This window comes from Typopeltis vanoorti, chromosome 2 (assembly GCF_054136105.1).
Source record: "Typopeltis vanoorti isolate ZY-2024b chromosome 2, IOZ_Tvanoo_1.0, whole genome shotgun sequence".
Lineage (NCBI taxonomy): Eukaryota > Metazoa > Arthropoda > Arachnida > Uropygi > Thelyphonidae > Typopeltis > Typopeltis vanoorti.
The window spans coordinates 43,472,390-43,495,314 of NC_143550.1; the positions used below are offsets into that span (position 1 = coordinate 43,472,390).

Consider the following 22,925-nt stretch of genomic DNA (forward strand, 5'->3'; position numbering starts at 1 on the left):
TCTCATTTGGTAATAAATTCCACTCACCAACCACTCTCCATGCAAAAAAGTCATGCCACAATCTCTTACACATCACACCTTTATACAACTTCTAAGAATAACCTCTTGTCTCTATCCCCCTCCCTCTTTCAACCCTTTGAAAAATATCCTGGGTATCTATTTGATAGCACACCTCAGCAATTTATATGTTCCAAACATATCACCCCCTCTTCTACCTATTGACTAGAGTCTGTAATTTACATTCTTTCAACCTATCTTCATAATCAGTATTCCACAATCCCAATATTGCTTTTGTGATCTGCCTCTGAACTTTTTTCACAGCTTGCTTCTCACATAGGAACACAGGTGACAAAATCGACGTGCAATAGTCCAAATGCGGTCTAATCAAAGCCTTGTACAGCAGAATGACCACATCCTTATCTCTACTTGTCAGTGTTCTTCTTAGTATACTGGCATTTCTTTGTGCTGTTTTTATTATTTTTGTAATATGTCCCTTGAACTTCAATTCTTTATCCACCAATATCTCAAGATCACACACTTCCTTCACCTCCTGTAATACAATGTCTCCAATATGATATGCAATTTTACTTTTTTTGAGATCAAAGTGCAAAACCTTACATTTCCTGTTAAATTGATATTCCCACTTGTCTGCCCACATAGCCAATTTATTCAAATCGCTCTGAAGAACCAGTACACCTGCATCATTCCTAATAACTTTTCCTAGCTTAGCATCATTTGCAAACAGCTGAAAATCAGCTTGCAGACCACTCACAATATCATAAACAAACAAATTGAACAGCAATGGCCCTAGAACAGAACCCTGTGTGATTCAACTGGTAACTCTCTTCCTGAGAGATATGGTACCTCTATATACCAGTGTTTGATAGTGATTATAAAACCAGTTTGCTATCCACTCAACTAACTGATTTTCCAATCCTATTTGCCATAACCTATACACCAGTTTATTATGTAGTAGTCTGTCAAATGCTTTTGTAAAATCCAGAAGTATCGCAGTATATGAATCACCCCTATCCAGAACTGTAGTTACCTTATTATAAAATGTAAGTAAATTTGTAAAATGAGACCTCCCTTTAACAAACCCATGTTTGAATGTTTAAAAGGAAAACATTCTGTTTTCCTTTTAAACCCAATCCTGTATTCTACTCTTAACCAATCTCGCTAAGATCTTAACAACCACTCCAAAAATGCAAACTGGTCTGTAATTTGAAACATCCATTTTGCTTCCACCTTTATGCAATGGAACAAGCTTGCCCTCTTTCCACTCATTAGGGATTGCTGAGGACACTAGATCCTCATTAAACAACCGAGTCAACGGAAGTGTCAGTTCCTTAGCATATTCTATCATAACGCATGGTGAAATTCGATCTAGTGCAATAGCCTTATTCACATCAAGATGACTTAAACAATCATAGACCTCCACCTCATTCACCTTCAAGGAACTAGGTTGAAAATTGATTCCTCAATTTTCTATTTCCTTAGAATAGTATCATTACCATCAGTATCAAAAACTTAGCAAATTGATCAGTGAAAAACTCTGACAAGAACTGAGCATAGTCCAGATGCAGTCTAATTAGGACTTATACAACTGATCTACCTTACCGTTGTATTGCGCTCTAAATTTCAAAATTCTATCCATCATTCATAATCCTAAAATCCTTGCCTTTGATACAACTGCACCAATAGAATAATTCTTCCTTGGTCACTCTTGCATCATCTCTATCCAGCAGAGTTATCTTCCCACAATCATTCTTTCTTTAGCTAGCTGTATAACAGAAAAACTCTCTGGGATTTTTCTTAGTGTGTTTTGCTAGTCTCCCCTCATACTCTAATTTTGCCTTTCTTGTTATACTTGTCTCTCTTCTTGCCTGCACGTTATAGATTTCATGCAACTGTTCATGTCTTCAAAGTTTATATTTTCTCCATAACCTTCTCTTCTGCAATTCCTGCTTAATTTCCGTATTCATCTATTTAACACCTATTTTGTTAATCCTTTTTGATTTAGGCATAGAGTCTGTCATTGCCATCATCAAATACTTCTTAACTATGATCTACACCATATTAATCACTTTTTCTTCAAGTTCCTTTCCCATAGAACTCATTCAAGCTGCTTTTCTGATCCATAATCTCGTGCCCTATAGTTCCACATGTACCTTTTACTCTTGATTCTGTATTTCAATTCCAATCCTATTCTATTCCTAACCAATTTCTCCAAGATGTCAAAGAAAATTTTTAAACAAATGTCATCAAGTCTTTCATTTTAAATAAGAATGACAGGTTCTTACTTGTAGTGAAAGAGGAATGATTCCTCTCATCTAGATATGCCACAAAAAAGGAAAAGACCAAAGAATCAACTGTAGCCTCTTATTGAAAAATAATAAAAAATAATAAATTGTTATAGGAAGTACAGGCCTATGTAGTCCTCTAGAAATGCATCTGTAGTGCTAGACCACCTGAAGAAAGATCATTCAAGTTTGATTCTAGTTGCCGACAAGAGGAACTTTTTCTAAGATTTTCTTCGGCCAGTTCCTGGGTTAATCGATCTTGGGTGCGGGCAAGCAGGTCTTTTTTTCTCTCCAAAACATGAGTTTTTCATCCTGTAAACTCAAAAAAAAAAAAAAATCAACGATAGAAGCCATATATATCTGTTGATAGCTCAATTGGCAGAGCGGTGGACTGTAGTTTATAATTCAGTAACCCATAAGTTGGTAGTTCAAATCCACCTCAACAGAAGTTTTATGATGCCTCCGCAACACAATTGGAAGAACAGCGGAACATTGCACCCTTAAATTGGAAAAGACCTGGGTTCGATGAGGGGAATCCTTATATAGATGTTTTCAATTGAAGGTGAGTCTCATATGGAGGTAGCAGGGTTTTTTCTCCTGGAAACTTGGGTTTTTTCATCCCACGTATAGACAAATCAGCCTTCAGAACACACAAATTACAGACAAAAAAATACTGTTGTTGGTGATGATGGGCAGTAGATGCCATTGATGGTAGTAGTGTCACAGTAGGAGAATTAAGTAGTAGTGTCACAGTAGGAGAATTAAGTAGTAGTGTCACAGTAGGAGAATTAAGTAGTAGTGGAGAGAGTGAGATATATTTAGTGAAGTAGAGCAGAGTAGAGTGCCCTCCCACAATGCATCCCTGGACTCCCTGGAGGTGTCATGTAATAATAATAATAATAGTAATATTTCTGACAATAATACATTGAGTTAGGGACCATGAAATGGCAGCATTTGTCTACATCTCTTTGGTGGATACCATTTAAAATTAGTGATAGTCTTTGGTTGGCTATCCCTGATTGGGAAGTTGGAGTATGACTGTCCCCAAAAGGTTACAAACATTTGGTGGGGCAAAAACAGCAGTGCCTACTGCCTATGGGAAATCAAGTGTTAGCAGATTTTTCTTTATGAAGTGAAAAGTAAAAAAAACATACATTTATTTAAAAACTGGGAAAGAAAATTTTCTTCAGCACTGATGAAAATCAAGGCTGATGAAGAAGAGGAATAAGCATATGATGATTTCTCTAAACATAATCCAGACAAAGCTCATTATGATAGACATGTTGCTAGCTGAGTGGGCCTCCCACAATGAGTCTATTGACTCCATTGAGGTTACCAAATAATAATAACAATTATTATTATTATTATTCCTGATACCTCCAAGGAGTCCGAAGACTCATCGCGGGAGGACATCTACAACTGTCTCTACACCTAACCGCTACTACGAATCATCTCCATCAACGCCATCTACCGCCCACCTCCAACACCACCACAACTAGTAATTTTTGTCTGTAAATTGCGTGTGTTCTGAAGGGCCGATTTGTATGTATGCGGGATGAAAAACCCGAGTTTTCGGGAGAAAAAACCCTGCTACCTCCGTATGAGATCGGCTAACTCACCTTCGAATTGAAATCGACCAGATAAAGATTCCTCCCGTCGCGACGAGAATCGAACTTAGGCCTATTCCAATCGAAGGGCGCAATGTACCGTCGTTCTTCCAATTGCGCTAATGCTAATAATAATGCTAATAATAGTAATAAAGTCTTGATTAGAACAGAATCTGCATTAGTAGGACAAGATCTGATCTTCCAGTTTGAAGGACAAGAAAAATAGTAAAGAAAGAAAAAACATTCAGGATTGTGAAATTTCAGTTAAGGGAATTAAGGGAATAGTATTTGGAAGACCAAAGCTATATAAGACTGAGACTTATATGCTGTTCTTCTTCTTCTTATTATTATTATAAAAGTATCTCCACGTGAGTTAGAAGACTCATTGAGGGAGATCCATTATTCACACAACATTTGTACCTCTCATTAAGCTCATTCACTGATGAAGCACTCATCACAACCAGCTCTGGAAACTCATTCCATCCATTAACCACCATCCAAGCAAAAAATCTAGTCCTAACACCCTTGAGAACCACACTCTTACACAATTTCCATGGATGACCCCTCATTTTCTACCTTCTTGCCATGTACAGAAAAAAATTTCTTCAGTGTCAATCCTATAAAACCCCTTTAATAACTTATATGCTTCTATTGTGCAGAAAGAAAGAAAGGTGGAAGAAGACAGTGATGGAGGCATCAGACACCAACGGGCAGTGAGCCCATGGTTCGTGATGATGATGAATTTCCTCTGCCCATACTGCTAATCGATTTAAGTCTTCCTGCAGGATCTCTGCAACACCTTCATTTACACTGCTCTTCCCAGCTTAGCATCATCATCAGTAAACAACTGAATATTTCCTGTATCACTGATGTACAAATTAAGCCCTGTGGTACAACAAAAATTCAACCATCTTCTCCTGGACTCAGCTCTTCTGCCAATCACTGTTTGATATCTGTCCATCAGCCACTCTCTAAGTCAAAATACCAGATTCATATCCATCTCCATTTGTTCCAATCTATGCAACAGAGTTCTATGTTCAATCCTGTCAAATGTCTTTGCAAAGTCTAGCAATATCAGTGAATAACCATTACTCCAATATCACTTTATTATAAAAAAGCATGCAAATTACTAAGACAAGACCTTCCCCTTCACAAAACCACATTGTCCTTATATTTTCATATTCCTCTCCACTTAGTCCTGAATTCTGTCATATAGCCACCACTCCTGAGATTCTGATTTGCCTATAATTTTCTACTTCGGTCTTGGAACCAATTTTATGTAATGAGACCATTTTGCCTTCTTTTCACTCCATTGGTGAATTTCTGGTGCTGAGACTTAAATTAAACAGTTTGGTTAGAGGAGCTGATACTTCCTTTGCACATTCTCATAACACGAGACGATATGGCATGTAATCCTATGGCTGCATTCATATTGGGGTTAATACTTAAAACATATGTAATATTTTAAGTAGCTCCATTTCTTCAACCTCTATTCTCCAATCAGTCAATGACACATCCTCATTGCAACATCACCAACTATGTGGTGATGGTGATGTTGTAATGCTCTACCTACTTCCTATCAGCACTTTTTTTAAGATGTTGGAAGTTTTTCCCCACTTGGTTAGACCAGTGGTCTCCAAAGTGTGGTACGCGTACCATGGGGGGAGGGCATGCGAGTCGATATTTGTAATTCTAAAAAACTATGAGTAAAAAAAAGAATATGATCTACATTTCTAAGCCAAGTTATAACAATAGCAATTTGCTTAATTGAAGCGTGAAGAGACATACAAAAAGTTTGCTCGCTAGATGCAAAGCACGGATGTCTAATTCTTGATCCATTCATAGCAAGATTTTCAACAACTTTTTGTGGATGAAGTCAGGTTGGAGGAAGAGTTGCATACCCTATTTTCGACTAGGAATGATTTAAAATAAAAACATAAAAAGATATTAAGTGTACATAGATAAAGATAATAACTCTCTTATCTACTAACAAAGTATTTTTCTATATTCACAATTTGGTATATGATTTAACAGTTAATTTTTGTAAATTTGATTTACTTACGACAAAATACACAACTAACACAGATCCAAAGAAAACTGGAACACTATTTAAAAGAAACCACAGAAGATAAGACTCCCACAGACAATTTTCCACTACACACCTGTCCATAGCTGTGAATCAATGTTAAGAAAATGTCATTTACTTTTCTGTTTCTCATTAATAATGACTGTCTCTGATGGCAATAAAAGGATCTGCTTACCTGGCAGGATTGTGATTATTGTATTATCAATAAGCTCAGTGGTTACTACATTCAAATATACTACCATTCAAGTTTAACAACTAATCCCACAAGTTTCCTTTGGAATTAAAAAAAAAAAAAAAAAAAGCAAATAAATCAAGTGACCATATAGTATAGGGTGAGTACACAAAAACACTAAATGTGTGTGGGAGGGGATAGGTTTCTATATGCCATAAGCTCAAATTGAATCATTCAGACTCCTCTACATGTTTCTGAAGTTCCTGAATATCACTGGGCTCCATGTTGGTGAGGTTCCTCACCTGTCAAATATAAGACCTCCTTAAGCAATTTTCATGAAAGTCCTTTAGAGTATCTTTCTACAGAAGCTTGATTATTTTAATTAACAGTTAATTCATCAATTAACATTACTAATGTAAGTGTTACCATAGCATGTGGTGGTGAATTTGAGCTGTGCTGAAGAAAGTGATTTTTAATTGGTGAATTGTCCGTTTTTCTACGTTTTTGAGTGCTAAATTGTTTCTCTGGAATATGAGTGTTCTTAAGTGGTTGTTTTTTGAAGTTAGTTGTTGTCGTGATATTGTATATTTTGGTGACTGAGAAGACGGGGTCGGATGCATAACGGTGGAAGACAAGACGAAGCTAAGTTTTCATTACTGTATTTAGTTTTATTTCATTTTATTAAGTGTACTTAATGTTTTGTTTTGCTTGTAATTGTTTGTACTTTTCTTATTTATTTATACTCCCTAATACTTATTTAGCATTTATTTTTGACACTAATTTGAATAATTAACGATTACGATAGTAGTCCCTCGGCAGTAACGAATGATGGCGGATTCAGCTGCAGTTGCAAATGGTGTGTCGCCAAGTCCTCCGCCATTTAAGAATTCTATTATAAACAATATAATAAGGGAGTTTGTGGCATGCAGTACTTGTGGAATGTATGCATCTCAGGAATTGGATATCTGGCTGTGAGAGAGGGGACGGTGCATGTATGCGCAAAGTGCAGTCAGTGGGAGGAAAAAAATGCAGTAGATATCTCAATAACCGACCTTGTTGCTCCAGGAATGGGAAATGAATACCGGAAGATGAGTAGTGTGATAGGAAAGAATGAAGGAAAAAAAATATGAATGAGAAAATAATAGCTGATAGTGCAGAAAGCATGAGTGACTGTGAAAGTTTAGGAGATGGTTTGGTTTGGGAGAGTGAAATTCGATTAAGAGTGACTGACCTGCAGAGGGAGATAGAGGAATTGAAAGAGGAGGTGGAATGTCTTGGGAGAAGTATGAAAGATGAGAATAAGAGATTGGAAGAGATAAATGCAAGGCAAATCAGAGTAAGGGGGGGGGGGAGTTTTGGGAATGATAGAAGAGGAGAGAATGGAATTGGATGTGGAAATGGAGAGAGAATGGAAACAGTAGGAGAGAGAGAATGAGAGAGAGGTATGGGAGTACTAGAAGAGGAGAGAATGGAAACAGTAGAAGAGAGGGAATGAGAGAGAGAGAGAGAGGTATGGGAGTGCTAGAAGAGGAGAGAATGGAAACAGTAGCAGAGAGGGAATGAGAGAGAGAGAGGTCTGGGAATGAAACAATAGGAGAGAGGGAATGGTAAGAAGTATAATGTATGGGGACTCAATGATCCATGGTGTTCAAGATAGGATGCGTGAGGGGTGTTTGCCAAGAGGAACGATAGAAAGTGTGGCCTTGGCAGTCAAGAGAGGTGAAAGGGTGGATGAGATGATTCTGATGGTGGGAACAAATGACTTGAGTGGTGGTGTAAATATGGAAGCGAGAGATATGAGATTCTTGCTTGAGGTGGTACGAAAGAAGACACAGAGAGGAAATATTGGGTGTGTGTTGCCTAGGTATGATACTGACGAGTGAGCAGAAGAGCAGTAATATTGAATGACATAATAGCTAGAATGTGTGACAAGAGAGAGGAGTGGAATATGTGGATGCTTAGAGTGCATTAGAGGACAGAGAGGAATTGTATGCGAGAGACCGCTTACATTTGAATGAGGAAGGATGTAGGCATCTGGAGAGATTGCTGTTCTGAACAAGTCAGTGTGTCCTAGGGAGGATGGTAGCAGGGGGTGGCCTATTGTCAGAATGGGCACTTGGGAGAAGGGGAACAACAGTCATCTAGAGGTGATAATGCTGGGTATAGAAACAACGGCATTTATATGCTTTATACTAATGCCAGGAGTATCCGGAATAAGGGAGAGGAATTGGTGGTGCAGATAGCATCAGCCTGGCCAAACATTATTGGGATCACTGAGACGTGGTTAAAAGAAGAGGATATAATAACAGGAAGAGAAGTTGCTGGATACAGCATTTTTCGGCAGGATAGGTCATCACTTATCATAAGCAGTACTCCACCGCCACGCTTTCCCTTCCTATCCTGCCAAAAAATACTAAGAGTGGAGACTTCAGAAGGCAGTGGCACTAATGATTTTGAAAGCATATAGAGATGGGCAAGACAGGATATTTAGTGGGGTGTTGCTACAGACCCAGGAGCACAGAGAGTGGGGACCAGGAAATGTTTAGACAGCTGAGTTTGGCAAGTGCAAGAAGAATGATTATTATGAGAGATTTTAACTGCAGTAGTATAAATTGGTGACAGGAAGATGCATATAGCAATAAAGGAATGGAATTTCTAGAATTCTTGAGGGACAAATGTCTTAGGCAACATGTAATAGAGGGAACAAGAAGTTCAAGAGTTTGGGATTTGGTTATAACATCAGAAGAGTTGATAATAACTGAGATGACATCTCTCCCACCAGTTGGAGAGAGTGACCATATGGAAAACGAATAGACATGCAGGAGTATCAAAGAGACGGGAACATATGTGGAATTATAAGGCAGGTGATTATAATAGTCTAAGACATCAACTTGGGGAAGTTTCATGGAGGGAGGAATTGGAAGGGCAGGATATCATTAGTGTGTGGGAAATTATGAAAGAATATTTGTTAGCAATGGTAAATTGTATACCACGAGTGAACAAGAGGACACAATTTGGAGTAAAGTGGATGACAAACAATATTAAACAGGAATTGCATGTGAAAAAGAGGCTATGGAAGAGATATAAGGAGACAGGTGAAGAGAAGATTCATGAAGAGCATAAGACACAGGCCAGAAGAGTGACTAGTATGGTAAGGAAGACGAAACTGGAATGTGAGAGGAGATTAGCCATAAGATCCAAAGAAAATCCTACGGCATTTTTTAAATATGTGGCCAGTAGGAGGAGAAATGACTGTGAAGAATGATATTGTGGGATAAAAATGGGAATAGAGAGACTAATGCAGAGGACTTAGTGGAATTGTTCAATGAACACTTTATTGGAGTATTTCATCATGGAGGAGTCAGTTTTAATGCTAGAGGGATTGGGCAGGTTTGAGGTTTAGAGGTACAGGAGGAGAGTGTGTTTCAAATACCGAGTACTCTGGATGTCAATAAAGCTGTGGGACTGGATGGTATTTCACCACGAGTTTTGAGAGAATGTGCTAGGGAACTGAGAGTGCCTTTGACCTGGCTATTCAATGAAAGTTTGGCTACAGGAAAGGTGTCCATGGAATGGAAGGAAGTTAAGATAGTGTCATCGCATAAGGGCGGTAGAAGACTGGAAGTGTCTAATTATAGGCCAGTTTGTGTGTCATCAGTAGTTAGTAAGATCTTGGAGAAAGTAGTGAAGGACTGTATACAGCATTGGGCAGATGAGGGTAATGTTATCTGTGAGAGTCAACATGGATTTGTGAAGGGGCACTCTTGTTTTAGCAATATGCTAGCCTTTTATGATAAAGTTACAAGAGCATTAGATGAGGGAAAGGCATATACTATCATTTTCTTAGACTTAGCGAAGGCATTTGACAGGGTGCCACATGATAAGCTGATATTTAAGTTGCAGCACATGGGTCTGGATGTCAGATTGGTCAATTGGATTCAGGATTGGCTGTTCGATAGGTATCAGAGAGTTGTGTATGGTGGGGCAGTTTCAAGGAAGCAGAGGGTTACAAGTGGGGTTCCACAAGGCTTAGTACTGGGACCTATATTGTTTAACCTTTATATCAATGACATTGTCATTGGATTGCAAGGGCATATTCAGTTGTTTCCAGATGATGTGAAGCTGGGCAGGATTATTAATAATAGTGAAGATGTAGCAGCCCTGCAAGAGGATTTGAATAATCTAGATAGATGGGCAAATGATTGGGGATGTCGGTTTAATTCAGCAAAATGCAAGGTCTTGAGGTTTGGGAGACATCGATGGGACACTGCATACTCTACGGGAGGAGTTATACTGGAGGAAGTAGGGGAGACAAGAGATCTGGGGTTGATGATTGAAGGAAACCTGAAATTTAGGGGACATATTGCAAATGTGGTGAAGGTAACACAGAGGATTGCTGCAATAATGAGAAGGACGCTGACCTACAGAGATAAAACAGTTATCATTCCGTTGTATAAGACCCTGATCAGACCACACTTGGACTACTGTTCTCAGATTTGGTCCCCAGGATTTGAATGGGATAAATTAACTGTGGAAAAGGTACAAAGGCAGATAACAGAGATGGTTTCAGGACTGTACAATGATATAATAAATTTAGTTTAATCCTTTATCCAAGTGTGAGCAAACAAAGTTTGTGCCTGAAGTATCTTCAGGACTGGGGTAAGGTGGTACAACATCAGGGCAACTCGTTGCAAAGTTGGAGCAAGCTACCAACACTCCTGTCTCAGTATCTCCTATAATGCAAAACACATCTCCTTGCGGATATGTCTAATGTTATGCATTAAGGGAAGGGCCACTACCCTGACTAGTTTCGACCTTTCGAAACTAGTCACTTTTCGACCTCAATTTCGACCTTTATTGAGGTCTCTTCAGTGGGAGCCAGGCCCAAGTTGAGATCCAGAGTAATTTATTAAAAAAGGGTGGCACACCATTTGGCAACTCCGATAGGTAGAGATGACCTGCTAATGCTTCTGCCTGGTATCTCAACTTGGGCCTGGCTCCCAATGAAGAGACCTTAATAAAGGTCGAAACTAGTCTGGGTAGTAGCCCCTTCCCTTAATGCATAACATTAGACATATCCGCAAGGAGATGTGTTTTGCATTATAGGAGATACTGAGACAGGAGTGTTGGTAGCTTGCTCCACCTTTGCAACGAGTTGCCCTGGTGTTGTACCACCTTACTCCAGTCCTGAAGATACTTCAGGCACAAAATTTGTTTGCTCACACTTGGATAAAGGATTAAACTAAATTTATTATACTCTAACCAAGTGAAAAATAAACTTTCAAATGTACAATGATAGTTATGAGGATCGGCTGAGGGAATGTGGACTGCAGAGTTTGGTGGATAGAAGGAGAGGCGATATGATTGAGACTTTTGACTGTTGAGAGGTGGTTACAGGGTTGACAATGGGGAGTTCTTTCCCTTGGTTGAACAGCAAAAGGAGTGATGACAAGAGGTCATCCCTGGAAGTTATGAAAGGAAACTGTGAGCGAGAATGGTCAATGAGTTTAAGGAGTGGTATGACAAACTTTGTGTTTTCTAGGAGGGACCTCTCTCGATGAGTCTTGATAGACTTTGTGTTTCTTAGGAAGGACCTCTCACGATGAGTCGTTTGACTCCTTGGAGGCCTGAATAATAATAATAATAACAATAAAGTCTTTGAGATTAAAATTTTATCAATATTACGTTAGTGTTAGTGTCTGGGTCAGATCTCTGATATTAATAATGTGTTGCTAAAGTACTGTGTAGGCAGAAATATTTCTTTTTTTTAATTGGTACAAAATCTGAGTAAGTTATTTATAACTTAGAGAGTGAGTAATACGTTGGTTATAATATATAGTAAACATTTGTCAGTTTAGTTGGCCAAGTTAAAACATGACTGTTTTCCAGCCTACTTGCTGTGAATTCAAATTTCAGTGTACTATGGATGTTAGTGAATATCTTTAGGTGGTAGATGATTTTCATCACCCAACAAGACCTGGAATGGCTTGAAAAGTACCATATTTGGGTGTCAATCAGTAGCTTTTTTATGTGTGCCATTCCATAGTATTGAAGTGATGGAGGTTTATGACCTTTCATAGGCAGAATTCACCTTAAAAAAAAAGGGGGAAGAATACTGACAGTATTAAAATCAGCATCCCTTTTAATTTGAATGTAACATCTCCAACTGAAATATCTGATACAATTCCAAACTGAGATATAATGGACATCATCAAGAATGATTTGTGCAACACTACCAGTAAATTACAATGCTCAATATCTTAATGTATATAAATGCATGCAATTTTCAAAAGACTACCTATGCAAGATATTCAATAAATTGGCAGTGTGGTCGAAAGACAATGGTTGTGAATTCAATGTTGAAAAATTATTATTATTATTATTATTATTATTATTATTATTATTATGTGACAGCTCCATGGACACACTGAAGGGAGCGCAAACTACTCTGGAATTCACAGCTCACTATCTCTACTATAGGCCACTACCACCATCTTCACACAACAACATCTACTGCCCACCACCACTAGTATATTATTATTATTATTATGCGAGCACCACCATGGATTCTAAGGACCATCACGGGAGACCCAATCTATCATACCTCTCCTTGAACCCATTAAAATACAAAGTACTCACAAAGAGAAATAACAACTTCCTTATCTCTACATGTTAATGTGTTCTTCAATAGTCATGTAATCTTATCGACTACCTTACTAACCTTAGCAATACTTCCTTTAAACTTTAACCCTTTGTCTACCCCCCCCCCCCAAATCTCTAGCTTCATCTATTTCCTGGAGTATCTTTCCCAAATACATAACTTGGCATTTTCCACATTAAACTGACACCCATTATCTTTTGCCCATACTGACAGCCTATTTAAATTATCCTGCAAGCTCACCATGTAGCCATGATTAACTATTACTCTACCTAATTTTGCATCAGCAATAAACAACTGAATATTTCCATTCAGGTTATTTCCTATATAATTTATGTACAAATTAAACAGCAAGAAGAATTACAAAAGTAACCAGAGAATTAGAAAAAGTGGAAAAACGTTCAACTAAACTTAGACAGGATAAGAAAAAAGGATCAGAATAAGAACAGCAGGAAAGCACTGAACTTGGTAATCATAATATTAATAACAACAAGGTAAGTCAGTAAAATCTAAGAAAAAAAAAGGTGATTTGGTATGGTGATTCAACCTTAAAATTTGCAGCTGCCAAGAGAGAGTCACCACTTCTAGTTTCCCACACTTGAATTCATTTGGCATTGGGAGCATGGAAAAATTACTTCTTGGTATGAGCCCTAATGCAGAGAATCAGGGAAACTAAATCATCAAGGGAGGAATAGGGAAAATGTGTGTGAAAGTCCAGCTATGATATGCAAATGTGATAAAGAAATGAATGTTTTTGAACATGGTTATGTATATGGCGAAGAGGGTGGGAAACTATGCTTTGGGTTCAGACCTTTTAAATATGTCTGAGGAAGGAAAAGAAAAAGTTCTACAAGGCCAAATAGATGGCATATCTAATTATAAGAATAGGCTAGGTGGTAATTTATTATGTCTATACACAAATACCAGGAGAATCAGAATCAAAGGGATTCAGTTCATTGCTTTATTGAATATGATGTGGCCTAAGATTGTTGGCATTAGTGAAAACTGACTATCAGAATCAGATATGGTAACTGGGATTGAGTATAATCAGTATACAATATTTAGAAATGACAGAATAGATAGAAGAGGAGGTACATTTACATTACATTACATTAGCCAGGCACTATCAGCCTGGGGGGACTTTTGGCCTCGAGCACCACATGTTGGCACTGGGCACGGTCCTCTGTGACTGTCCGCCACGTTCTGGTCTCCAGCCCGACAGCCTGCAGGTCTTCCTTCTCCTGATCCACCCATCTCTTTCTCGGTCTCCCTGGCAGCCTCCATGATCGAGGTCAGGCCTCCCACGCTTGTCTCACAGTTCTTTCGGGCCCATATGGTACAGGTGCCCCAGCCACTGAAGATGCTGGGCTCGCAGCTCCATCAAGACGTCTGCCGAGTTGTATATAGCGTATATGGCAGCATTGGACCGCCTCCTCCAGACTCCGTCTGCCATGACTCCTCCATAGATACGTCGTAGCATCTTGTTCTTGAATATTCTCAGGTGATCGGCTTGTCTCCCCGTGAGAGTCCATGCTTCAGCACCGTAGAGGAGAACAGGCCTGATCAAAGTCTTGTATAGTCCCACCTTTGTAGTCCAAGACAGCAAGCACGAGGCAAAAAGGGGATGCATCTGAGTATTACTAATGATATAGGATGACATAAGTCCAGTTATAGTAAAAATGCAAGAAAACAATGATGGTAACAATGTCCCATGTAGCAGTGAGTTTGAGTCTATCTAGTGTGAAGTGGAGGCTAACAAAATAAAATATATGGATGAGTGTTGCTACAGACCTGGTAGTTCAGTTGCAGGGGATGAAGAAATACATCACTAATTTAGGCATATGGGTACCAAACGAGTGATCATTATGGGTGATTTTAATTTTCCAAACATTGATTGGGTAGATGAGAAATCTCATGATAAGAAACAAGAGGTATTTATTGAGTTGTTGCAACACAACTTTCTCAAGCAGAATGTGAAAGAAGGAACTCAAGGTCAAAGAGTGTTGGATTTGCTCATAGTGTCAGAAGGGATCTCTGTTAAGAACATGGCTATTTTACCACCATTTGGTGACAATGATAATGCCGTGCTCTCTTGGGAGTATCTAATTGTTTTGATGCCCCAATTAGAACTGGTTGCATGTTAAATTACAAAGATGGACATTATGATCAACTTAGCAGAATACTATCTTTGGTTCCATGGTATAAGTTACTGAATGGGAAAAATGTCAGTAATGCAAGGAAATCTTTAAAAAAGTGCTTAAATAAAGTGGTATCTGAAAGTATCTATAGTGTTTGAAGAATAAATAGGTTGGGAATGAAATAGATGTGCAACCTTATTAAGCAACAGATCCACAAGAAGAAGATGATGTGGAAAGAATATCGTGAGAATAAGAGTGAGAGGGGTTATGAAATATATAAACCGCAGACCAGAAAAGTAATGAATATTGTGCGGAAAGCTAAATCAGAGTATGAAAAGAAATTGGCCATGCAAGCTAAAGGGAATACAAAAGCATTTTATTCTTATGCCACAAGCTAAAGAAAGAATGAATGTGAATGTATTTTTTTCATAACATAGACAGAGGTATTCGATCCTTATCCCAAAAAACAGCCAACAGGTTACGTTTTGAATGTGTGAAAATTCTTTTTAATGCCAAGCTTCCTCAGATTAATCTTTCTTACTCTGAGTTTAAAGCATTGAAATCATTGAAGAATAACTATTATTATTATTATTATTATTATTATTATTATTACCCCAAGGCCTCGTGGAGTCAAACACTCATCTGGGAGGTCCTTTTATCACACACATCTCATCATACCTTGTCTTAAATACACTCAAACTCCTTGCAGACATACACACTCTCAGCCAAGGCATTCAATCATTCACAACTCTGCATGAAAAAAAACCTGCCTCTCACTCCCCTACTCACACCCCTTTATACAGTTTCCAGGGATGACCTCTGGTTCTCCCCTGATCTCCCACTATTCTCTGTAGAACTTCTCCACCATTAATCTTATAACAACCCCTTACCCAACTTGTAGGTCTCTATCATATTTCCCCTCTTCCTCCTGTCCACCAGACTCTGCTAATTACATCTTCTCAATCTTTCCTCATATTCAACATTCCTGAGGTCAGAAACTACATTAGTCAGTCGCCTTTGGACCCATTCCAACATCTCTTCATCCTTCTGAAAACCCGGTGACCAAATCTGGGCACAATAGTCCATGTGTGGCCTAATCAAAGCCTTATACAATGGAACAAGAATCTCCCTACTTCTACACATCAGTGTCCTCCTCATCATTCCCAGAACCCTTTGTGTTGTCTTCAGAATTTTGACGATGTGTCCCCTAAATTTTAGATCCTTATCCACTATCACCTCCAGATCTCTTATTTCCTCTACCTCCAACAATATATTCTCACCAAGCATAAATTCTGCATCCCATCTTTGTTTTCCAAATTTTAAAACCTTACATTTTGCCACATTGAACTCACATCCCTATTTGCTTGCCCAATCACTCAATTTATTCAAGTCTTCTTGCAAAGCCACAACATCTTCACTACTCTTTATGGTTCATCCCAACTTTGCATCTGCAAACAACTGAATATCTCCATCCAAATCTTCACCAATATAATTAATATACAAGTTAAAAAGTAATGGGCTCTAAATCAGACCCCTGAGGCACTCTACTAGTGACTTTCCTTTTCCTGGATATTGCTTCCCCATACACACTGGTTGATACCCATCAGATAGCCAGTCTCCAATCCAATGCACTAATCTAATATCCAACCCCATCTGCTCTAGTTTGACTGTCAACTTATCATGAGGTACTCCACCAAAAGCCTTTGCAAAATCCAAGTATATTACTGTGTATCCTTCTCCTCTGTCCAAGGAAGCAGTCATTTTATTGTAATAAGTAAGTAGATTACTAAAACATGACCTCCCTTTAGTAAATCCATGCTGTCCATCAAAGATAATACCATTTTTGTCAACTCAATTCTGGATCCTAGTTCTCAAAAGCTTCTCCAACAACTTAACCACAACACCTGACACACACAGATAGGCCTATAGTTTGATGCTTGAGTTCGATCACATCCTTTATGAAGTGACACAATCTTGCCCTCCTTCCACTCTTTAGGAACTTGACCAAGTGCAAGACTCGTATTAAAAAAATATGTCAAGGCAGGTGTCAACTCCCTGGCACATTCCTTCGGAATACCTGGTGATATATGATCAAGTCCCACAGCCTTATTTACATCTAGTTTACTCAACTCCCCAAACAGCTCTTGTTCGCTTACAGTTGGTTTCTCTCCTCCTCATCATCAACTGCTCTCAATCTCTCTCCATGAAGTCACATTCACAAGATTGGAAGATCTTTATGAACTGCTCATTAAGTATCTCCACCACACATTCTGCAACAGCTGTCTTTATACTATTTTCTCCAATCAATGTCATCCTTCCATAATCATTCTTTCATTTGCTGGCTACATATCAAAAGAACTCCCTAGGATTCTTTTTGGCTTCATTAGCTAACTGCTATTCATACCTCTCTTTAGCTACTCTCACCAACCAAGTCAATCTCCTTGCCTGGTCTTTGTAGACCTCATGAAATTGGTTATTTCCACTTCTCTTATGCTGCCTCCACAATGCCCTTTTTCTCTGTATGGCATGCTTAATCTCTTTATTCATCCATCTCACACCCACCTTATTTAACCTTCTCACCCTTGGAATACATTTAGACATTGCATCTAGTAGATAGTTTCTGAAAATCCTCCAAGCTGCACTGATCTCTTTTCCAGATATCTCCTCATTCCACGCTACACCTGCAAGCTGTCTCCTGAGTTCTTCATAATCAACCCGTTTGTAGTTCCACATATATACTTTTCTCATAGAGGTCCTCGCACTGCTGGCAACCACCCTGGTAATCACCTCATGGTCACTCTCACCAATTACCATAATTTAATTATTATGAAAGCTGACAAAGGGAAGGCTGTAGTGATTCAAGATAGGAAGAAATATGTCTCTATACTTCAACTTATAGGCCTCTTACATTGAATTACTGCAACAGGAATTTCCATCAGACATTGTAAAATTATTTGATTTTGTAATACATTCTGGTTATTTTTCCTTTAAAAATAAGTTGTATCAACAAATTGAAGGAACAGCAATAGGCAATCCTCTTTCTCCTGCTATTTCCCATTTCTTTATGGAACATTTTGAACTTACTGCAATAGGAATTTCCTTCAGACATTGTAAAATTATTTGATTTTGTAATATAAGTTTTCAGTTATTAATTTTGTATCTATATGTCTACTCACAGTATACCTCTTTTAAAATTTATTATGCAAGGGAATTATGTTGTCCTCTTTCCACTCCCTTGGAACTCTACCAGAGCTGACGTACTATATTTTCTGGTGTATAAGACGCACTTATTTTCCTTAAAAATTCATCTTAAAAATGGGGTGCATCTTATATAATGAAGGTAAAGATTGTTTCCACTTTTCAAAGTCATACACACTCCCTTTTATGTTCCAAGATCTTTGTAAGCGGTTAATGGTGCAATCAAATTGATGTGTGACCTTCATGTGACTTCTAGCGCATCATTGGCTAAGAACGGGGAGTCCCTATTCAAGTTTCATAATATCTTATCCGAGTAATCAGTTACCGATGTTTATCAGTATTGAGTTGACGTGTTGAGATATTTTGTGTTAGGTTTTAGGTTTTTTCCAGAAAATTGCATTAAATTTCTTGGGTGCGTTTTATACATAGGAGCGTCTTATACACTGGAAAATACGGTATATTAAAGAGCCTAGTCAGAGGCTTGCCAGTTCCCATGCCCATTCTTGCAAAACCCTAGTTTATCCCATAGTTGGTTTTGTGACTGTAGACAAAACTTGGATCCACCACTACACACCTGAGTCCAAGCAGCAGTCAAAAGTAGATCCCATGACTTTTCAGCAGTTTGCTATATAGTGAGTGATTTTGTCATAATGGTGTTAGCTATAGTGAAAGAGTCAAGTGTAACACTATTCTCATTTTTTTTTTCAGAAATCCTTGCCTGCTTTCTCCTAATAAATAAAACACATGAACTTACTGGTCATATGCTTTATTTATTTCCAGCATTATATTAATCAATCTCATTCTGGGTTATGCAGATGGTTTTCCTTCAGGTGCTCGTTTTCCTTTCACAAATCTTAAACTGATCTTGAGCAAATTTGGTTATATCTCTGTGCATTGTGATACAAATATGAATTTGAGTAATTTGTGAAGCTCATTTGCTGTTTCCCCCACTTACATTTCTGGCGGAAGTCCATAATAATAATAATAATAAAATTATTATTATTATTATTATGGGTATCTCCACGGAGTCAGTAGACTCATCGAGGGAGACCCAAACTATCAAAACAATCATATTTGTTCTTGAATTCATTTACAGACGAAGAACTCACAGCTGAATCAGGCAACGTATTCCACTCATTCACCACCCTCCAGGCGAAAAACCTCATTAACCACACTTTTCCTTAATTTCCAGGGATGACCTCTTGTTCTTCCATCACTATCACACTGCTGAAACATTTCCGCTGCATCAATTTTATAAAAACCTTTTAGTAATTTAAATGTTTCTATCATATCCCCTCTTCTCTGACTATTGACCAACCCCTGCAATCCACAAGCTCTCAATCTATCAATGTAGGGAGCATTTTTTACATCACTCACTCTTCACAACCTCCTCATCTCCAGGGAATCCAGGTGACCAGACCTGAGCACAGTAATCCAAATGTGGAAGTATCAACGCTTTATAAAGGAGAATAATAACCACTTTATCTCTGGATGTTAGTGTGTTCTTCAATAACCAAGTAATACTATGTGCAATCTTGGACACCTTAGCAATGTGTCCCCTGACTTCATCTTCCTATCCAGCAATACCCTTAAGTCGCTAGCCTCATCAATCTCTTGGAGTACTGTTCAATCAATGTACTACACAGCTGGTAATCTTTTAATCCCAAAATGAAAACATCCAATCAAAAACTTATAAATGTCTGTGCAGAAGCCTCCAGAAATTAGCTTATTAGCTAGGATTCTGGAACAGATTATTCCACAGCAGACATACTTGTGGACAAAGGCTTATGGATATGTTAATTAATGACTTTTAATTTCTTCATGTCTCTCTAGGACATTTAATTGTAAATTAAAGATACCAAGAAATTATATACAGTCAGATCTCTTTTTATGCGGTAGATGTGTTCCACAGAAAACCGCATATAAAAAATTGCACAAAAAAGACCTAACTTACGTTGAAAAATTAGGGATAGTTCCATACTTTTTAAAAACCAAATAAAACCGAAGCAATGAATTAAAATAAACCTAAAATCACATAAAAAAATGTATAAAAATTCAGGAAAATAAGAATGCCCAAATTTGTTTTAAAGCTTTATTAATTTAATTTCATTGAAAAGTAACAATTTTTTTACATTTTGCCATCAGAATTATCGTCACTATTAGACAATATTCGGCAACATTTGTGAACTGGTGCAAAATCACTTTCATCACCAGAAGAGATAGTCAGCACATCAGATCTGTATGGTAAAAGCAAAGGTTCTTCACAAACAGAATTAGCTTCACCCTCTTATTTTGGTGATTTTTTTTTTTCTGACAATGTAATCAGTGATTAAACTGTGAGGATGATTTTACTAATTTTTTATACAGCTTGTGATATCCAGACATACAGTTCTTCAGCTCACATTGGAATTTAAATGCTCATTTTGAATCGGTGTCATTAACAAGAAAATAATTTTCCAATTTATTGCACAGTTCAAGACCTTCTCGAATTGTATTTGCAGTGAGGGGGGGGGGAGTTTTTATTCCATTTCACTATCGTTTTTTGGATCTTCAACGACATCTAAAGTTAATCAATATCCAATAATATCCTCATCACTTTATCCACAAGAAATTCGTATACATCATTCTGGCTAAATGTATCAAAACCTTCTCCACCAATTTCCTGTGCCAAAGTAATGATTTCAGCTGATAATGTAGATGTTTGCATGGTTGCACTATTTGCAACACATCCAGGCCAAGCTGCTCTCCAGCAGGCATTTAAAGTTTGTAGTCTTATTTCAGTGATAGCAGATGCAACATGATTTAAGCATTCCAAAATAGAAAATTTTCTCCAAACGTCAGTTACTGTTAATGATTCATTTTCTAGTTTATCCAATATAAATTGAAAAGTGTGCTTAACATAATATTTTTTAAAAGTAGCAATTATGCCTTGATCTAATGGTTAAATGATGCTTGTTGTATTGGGTGGAAAAAACACTACCTGCACATTTGGATGTTTTAAATGCAGATGACTTGGTGCATTGTGAACAATTAATAAAACTTTAAAATGGGAGCTTTTTGCTTCATATATGTTTCCACTTCTGGTACAAAACAATTATTGAACCGTTCAGTAAATACAGCAGTTGTTACCCAGGCCTTTGTATTAACCATTCAATGTACCAGTAACTGTTTTAGATCTTTGCCTTTTTAGAGCACATGGTCTTAGAGATCGATTTATTAGGAGTGGTTTCAAGATTCGATTTCCTGATGCACTGCTATAACATTACTCGATCTTTGCTTGCTTTAAACCCACTTGCTTTTCTCTCACACTCTGCGATGTAAGTTCCATAGGCATTTTCTTCCAAAACAATCCTGTTTCGTCAGCGTTAAACACTTGATCGGGACAATATCCACCATCTTCAATAATTTTGGCTAACTTCTCTTGAAAATTTTTTGCTGCTTCTTGATCTATTGCTGCAACCTAACCTGTAATCTTCATGTTATGAAGTGCATTCCTTTTTAAAAACCTGGTACCATCCTTTGCTAGCCAAAAATTCTTTATCAGTCTGGGAAGTGCAAGTAGATGGCTCCAATTGCTTCATCTGTTTTCATAAAACCGAAGAGCTTTTTTGTTTAATTAAATAACCACTCATAGGAATTCTCCTTTGAGTTAATTCTTCAATCCAAATTACGAGCGCTTGTTCCATTTTTTCTAATAAAGCATCTCTTGAGTATGATGATAGTTTGGCACTTAGTTTTGCACCAGAAATAAAAGATTTTCTTATTGCCTAAATTAAAATTAGATTCGCCTAAATTAAAATATTTACCAATTGCCGTAGATCCCTCTCCTTTTGCTAAGTGATCTAAAATTGCAATTTTCATTTCCAAAGAAATTGCTTTTATTTGGTATTTTTTTTCTCCAGTGGGCCAAATTAAATCTTTAAAATAAAAAATAACAAAATTTAGACTTATGATAATGAAAAGACAAACACTTACACGTTACTCGAGTTATGCCAGAATGTGCTGCAACATATTGTTCATTATGTACAACCGGGATTTGCATGAAATTTGCATGAAATATGCACAGCATAAAACTGCATAAAAAAGATACGCATAAAAAGAGACCTGAGTGTACTTGGTTTAATCCTTTATCCAAGTGTAAGCAAAACATTTGCACCTAAAGTATTTTCAGGACTGGGGCAACTCGTGGTAAAAGTGGTATGACTTCACATCACTTGCCTTATTATCCCATAATGCAAAGCACATCTCTTTGCATACATGTATAATGCTAAGCATTATGAGAAGGGTCAATACCCAGAGCAGTTTCCCTGTATTATGTGCAGGGTTACCTCTCCCAAAACTCATGATCCCCCAAATCACCCAACAATGAGAGACCTGAAGGATCTTTTAACTCAGCGTTGTTCCACTCAGCGACAGGTTCACCCCATCACTGAGAAGAACTCTCAGTGTTGGCTGTACCCAAGCGGCAGGCCCACCCCACCACTGAGCAGAGCAGCTCATATCTCATCTGAGGAGTAACAGCAACAGCTGAGCCTCAGTTAAAACTTCATTGGCTACAGCATTGCCATCCATTGCTTCCCCGGAATCAAGTCACCAACCGGTTTCGACCTTTATTGAGGTCTCTTCAGTGGGAGCCAGACCCAGAGGTGATACCAAGGTTGAAGTAATATAGAAGTCATATTTCCATATATGAGTTGCCAAAAGGTGTCGCAGTTTATTATTAAAATATTCTAGATTAAAGGTAGTTAGTTGTTAAAAGTTTT

The 22,925-nt window shown here is 37.9% G+C and overlaps 1 protein-coding gene across 1 annotated transcript in view; it reads right to left on the minus strand.

Annotated features, from left to right (window-relative positions):
• Positions 1-22,925, minus strand: part of LOC150108970 (H(+)/Cl(-) exchange transporter 7-like) — a 501,264-nt gene that overhangs the window by 473,585 nt on the left and 4,754 nt on the right. The window contains exon 3 of the mRNA XM_090401344.1: positions 5,973-6,082. Within this exon, the coding sequence (XP_090257470.1) occupies positions 5,973-6,082 (110 nt within the window). The remainder of the gene's footprint in view (positions 1-5,972; positions 6,083-22,925) is intronic.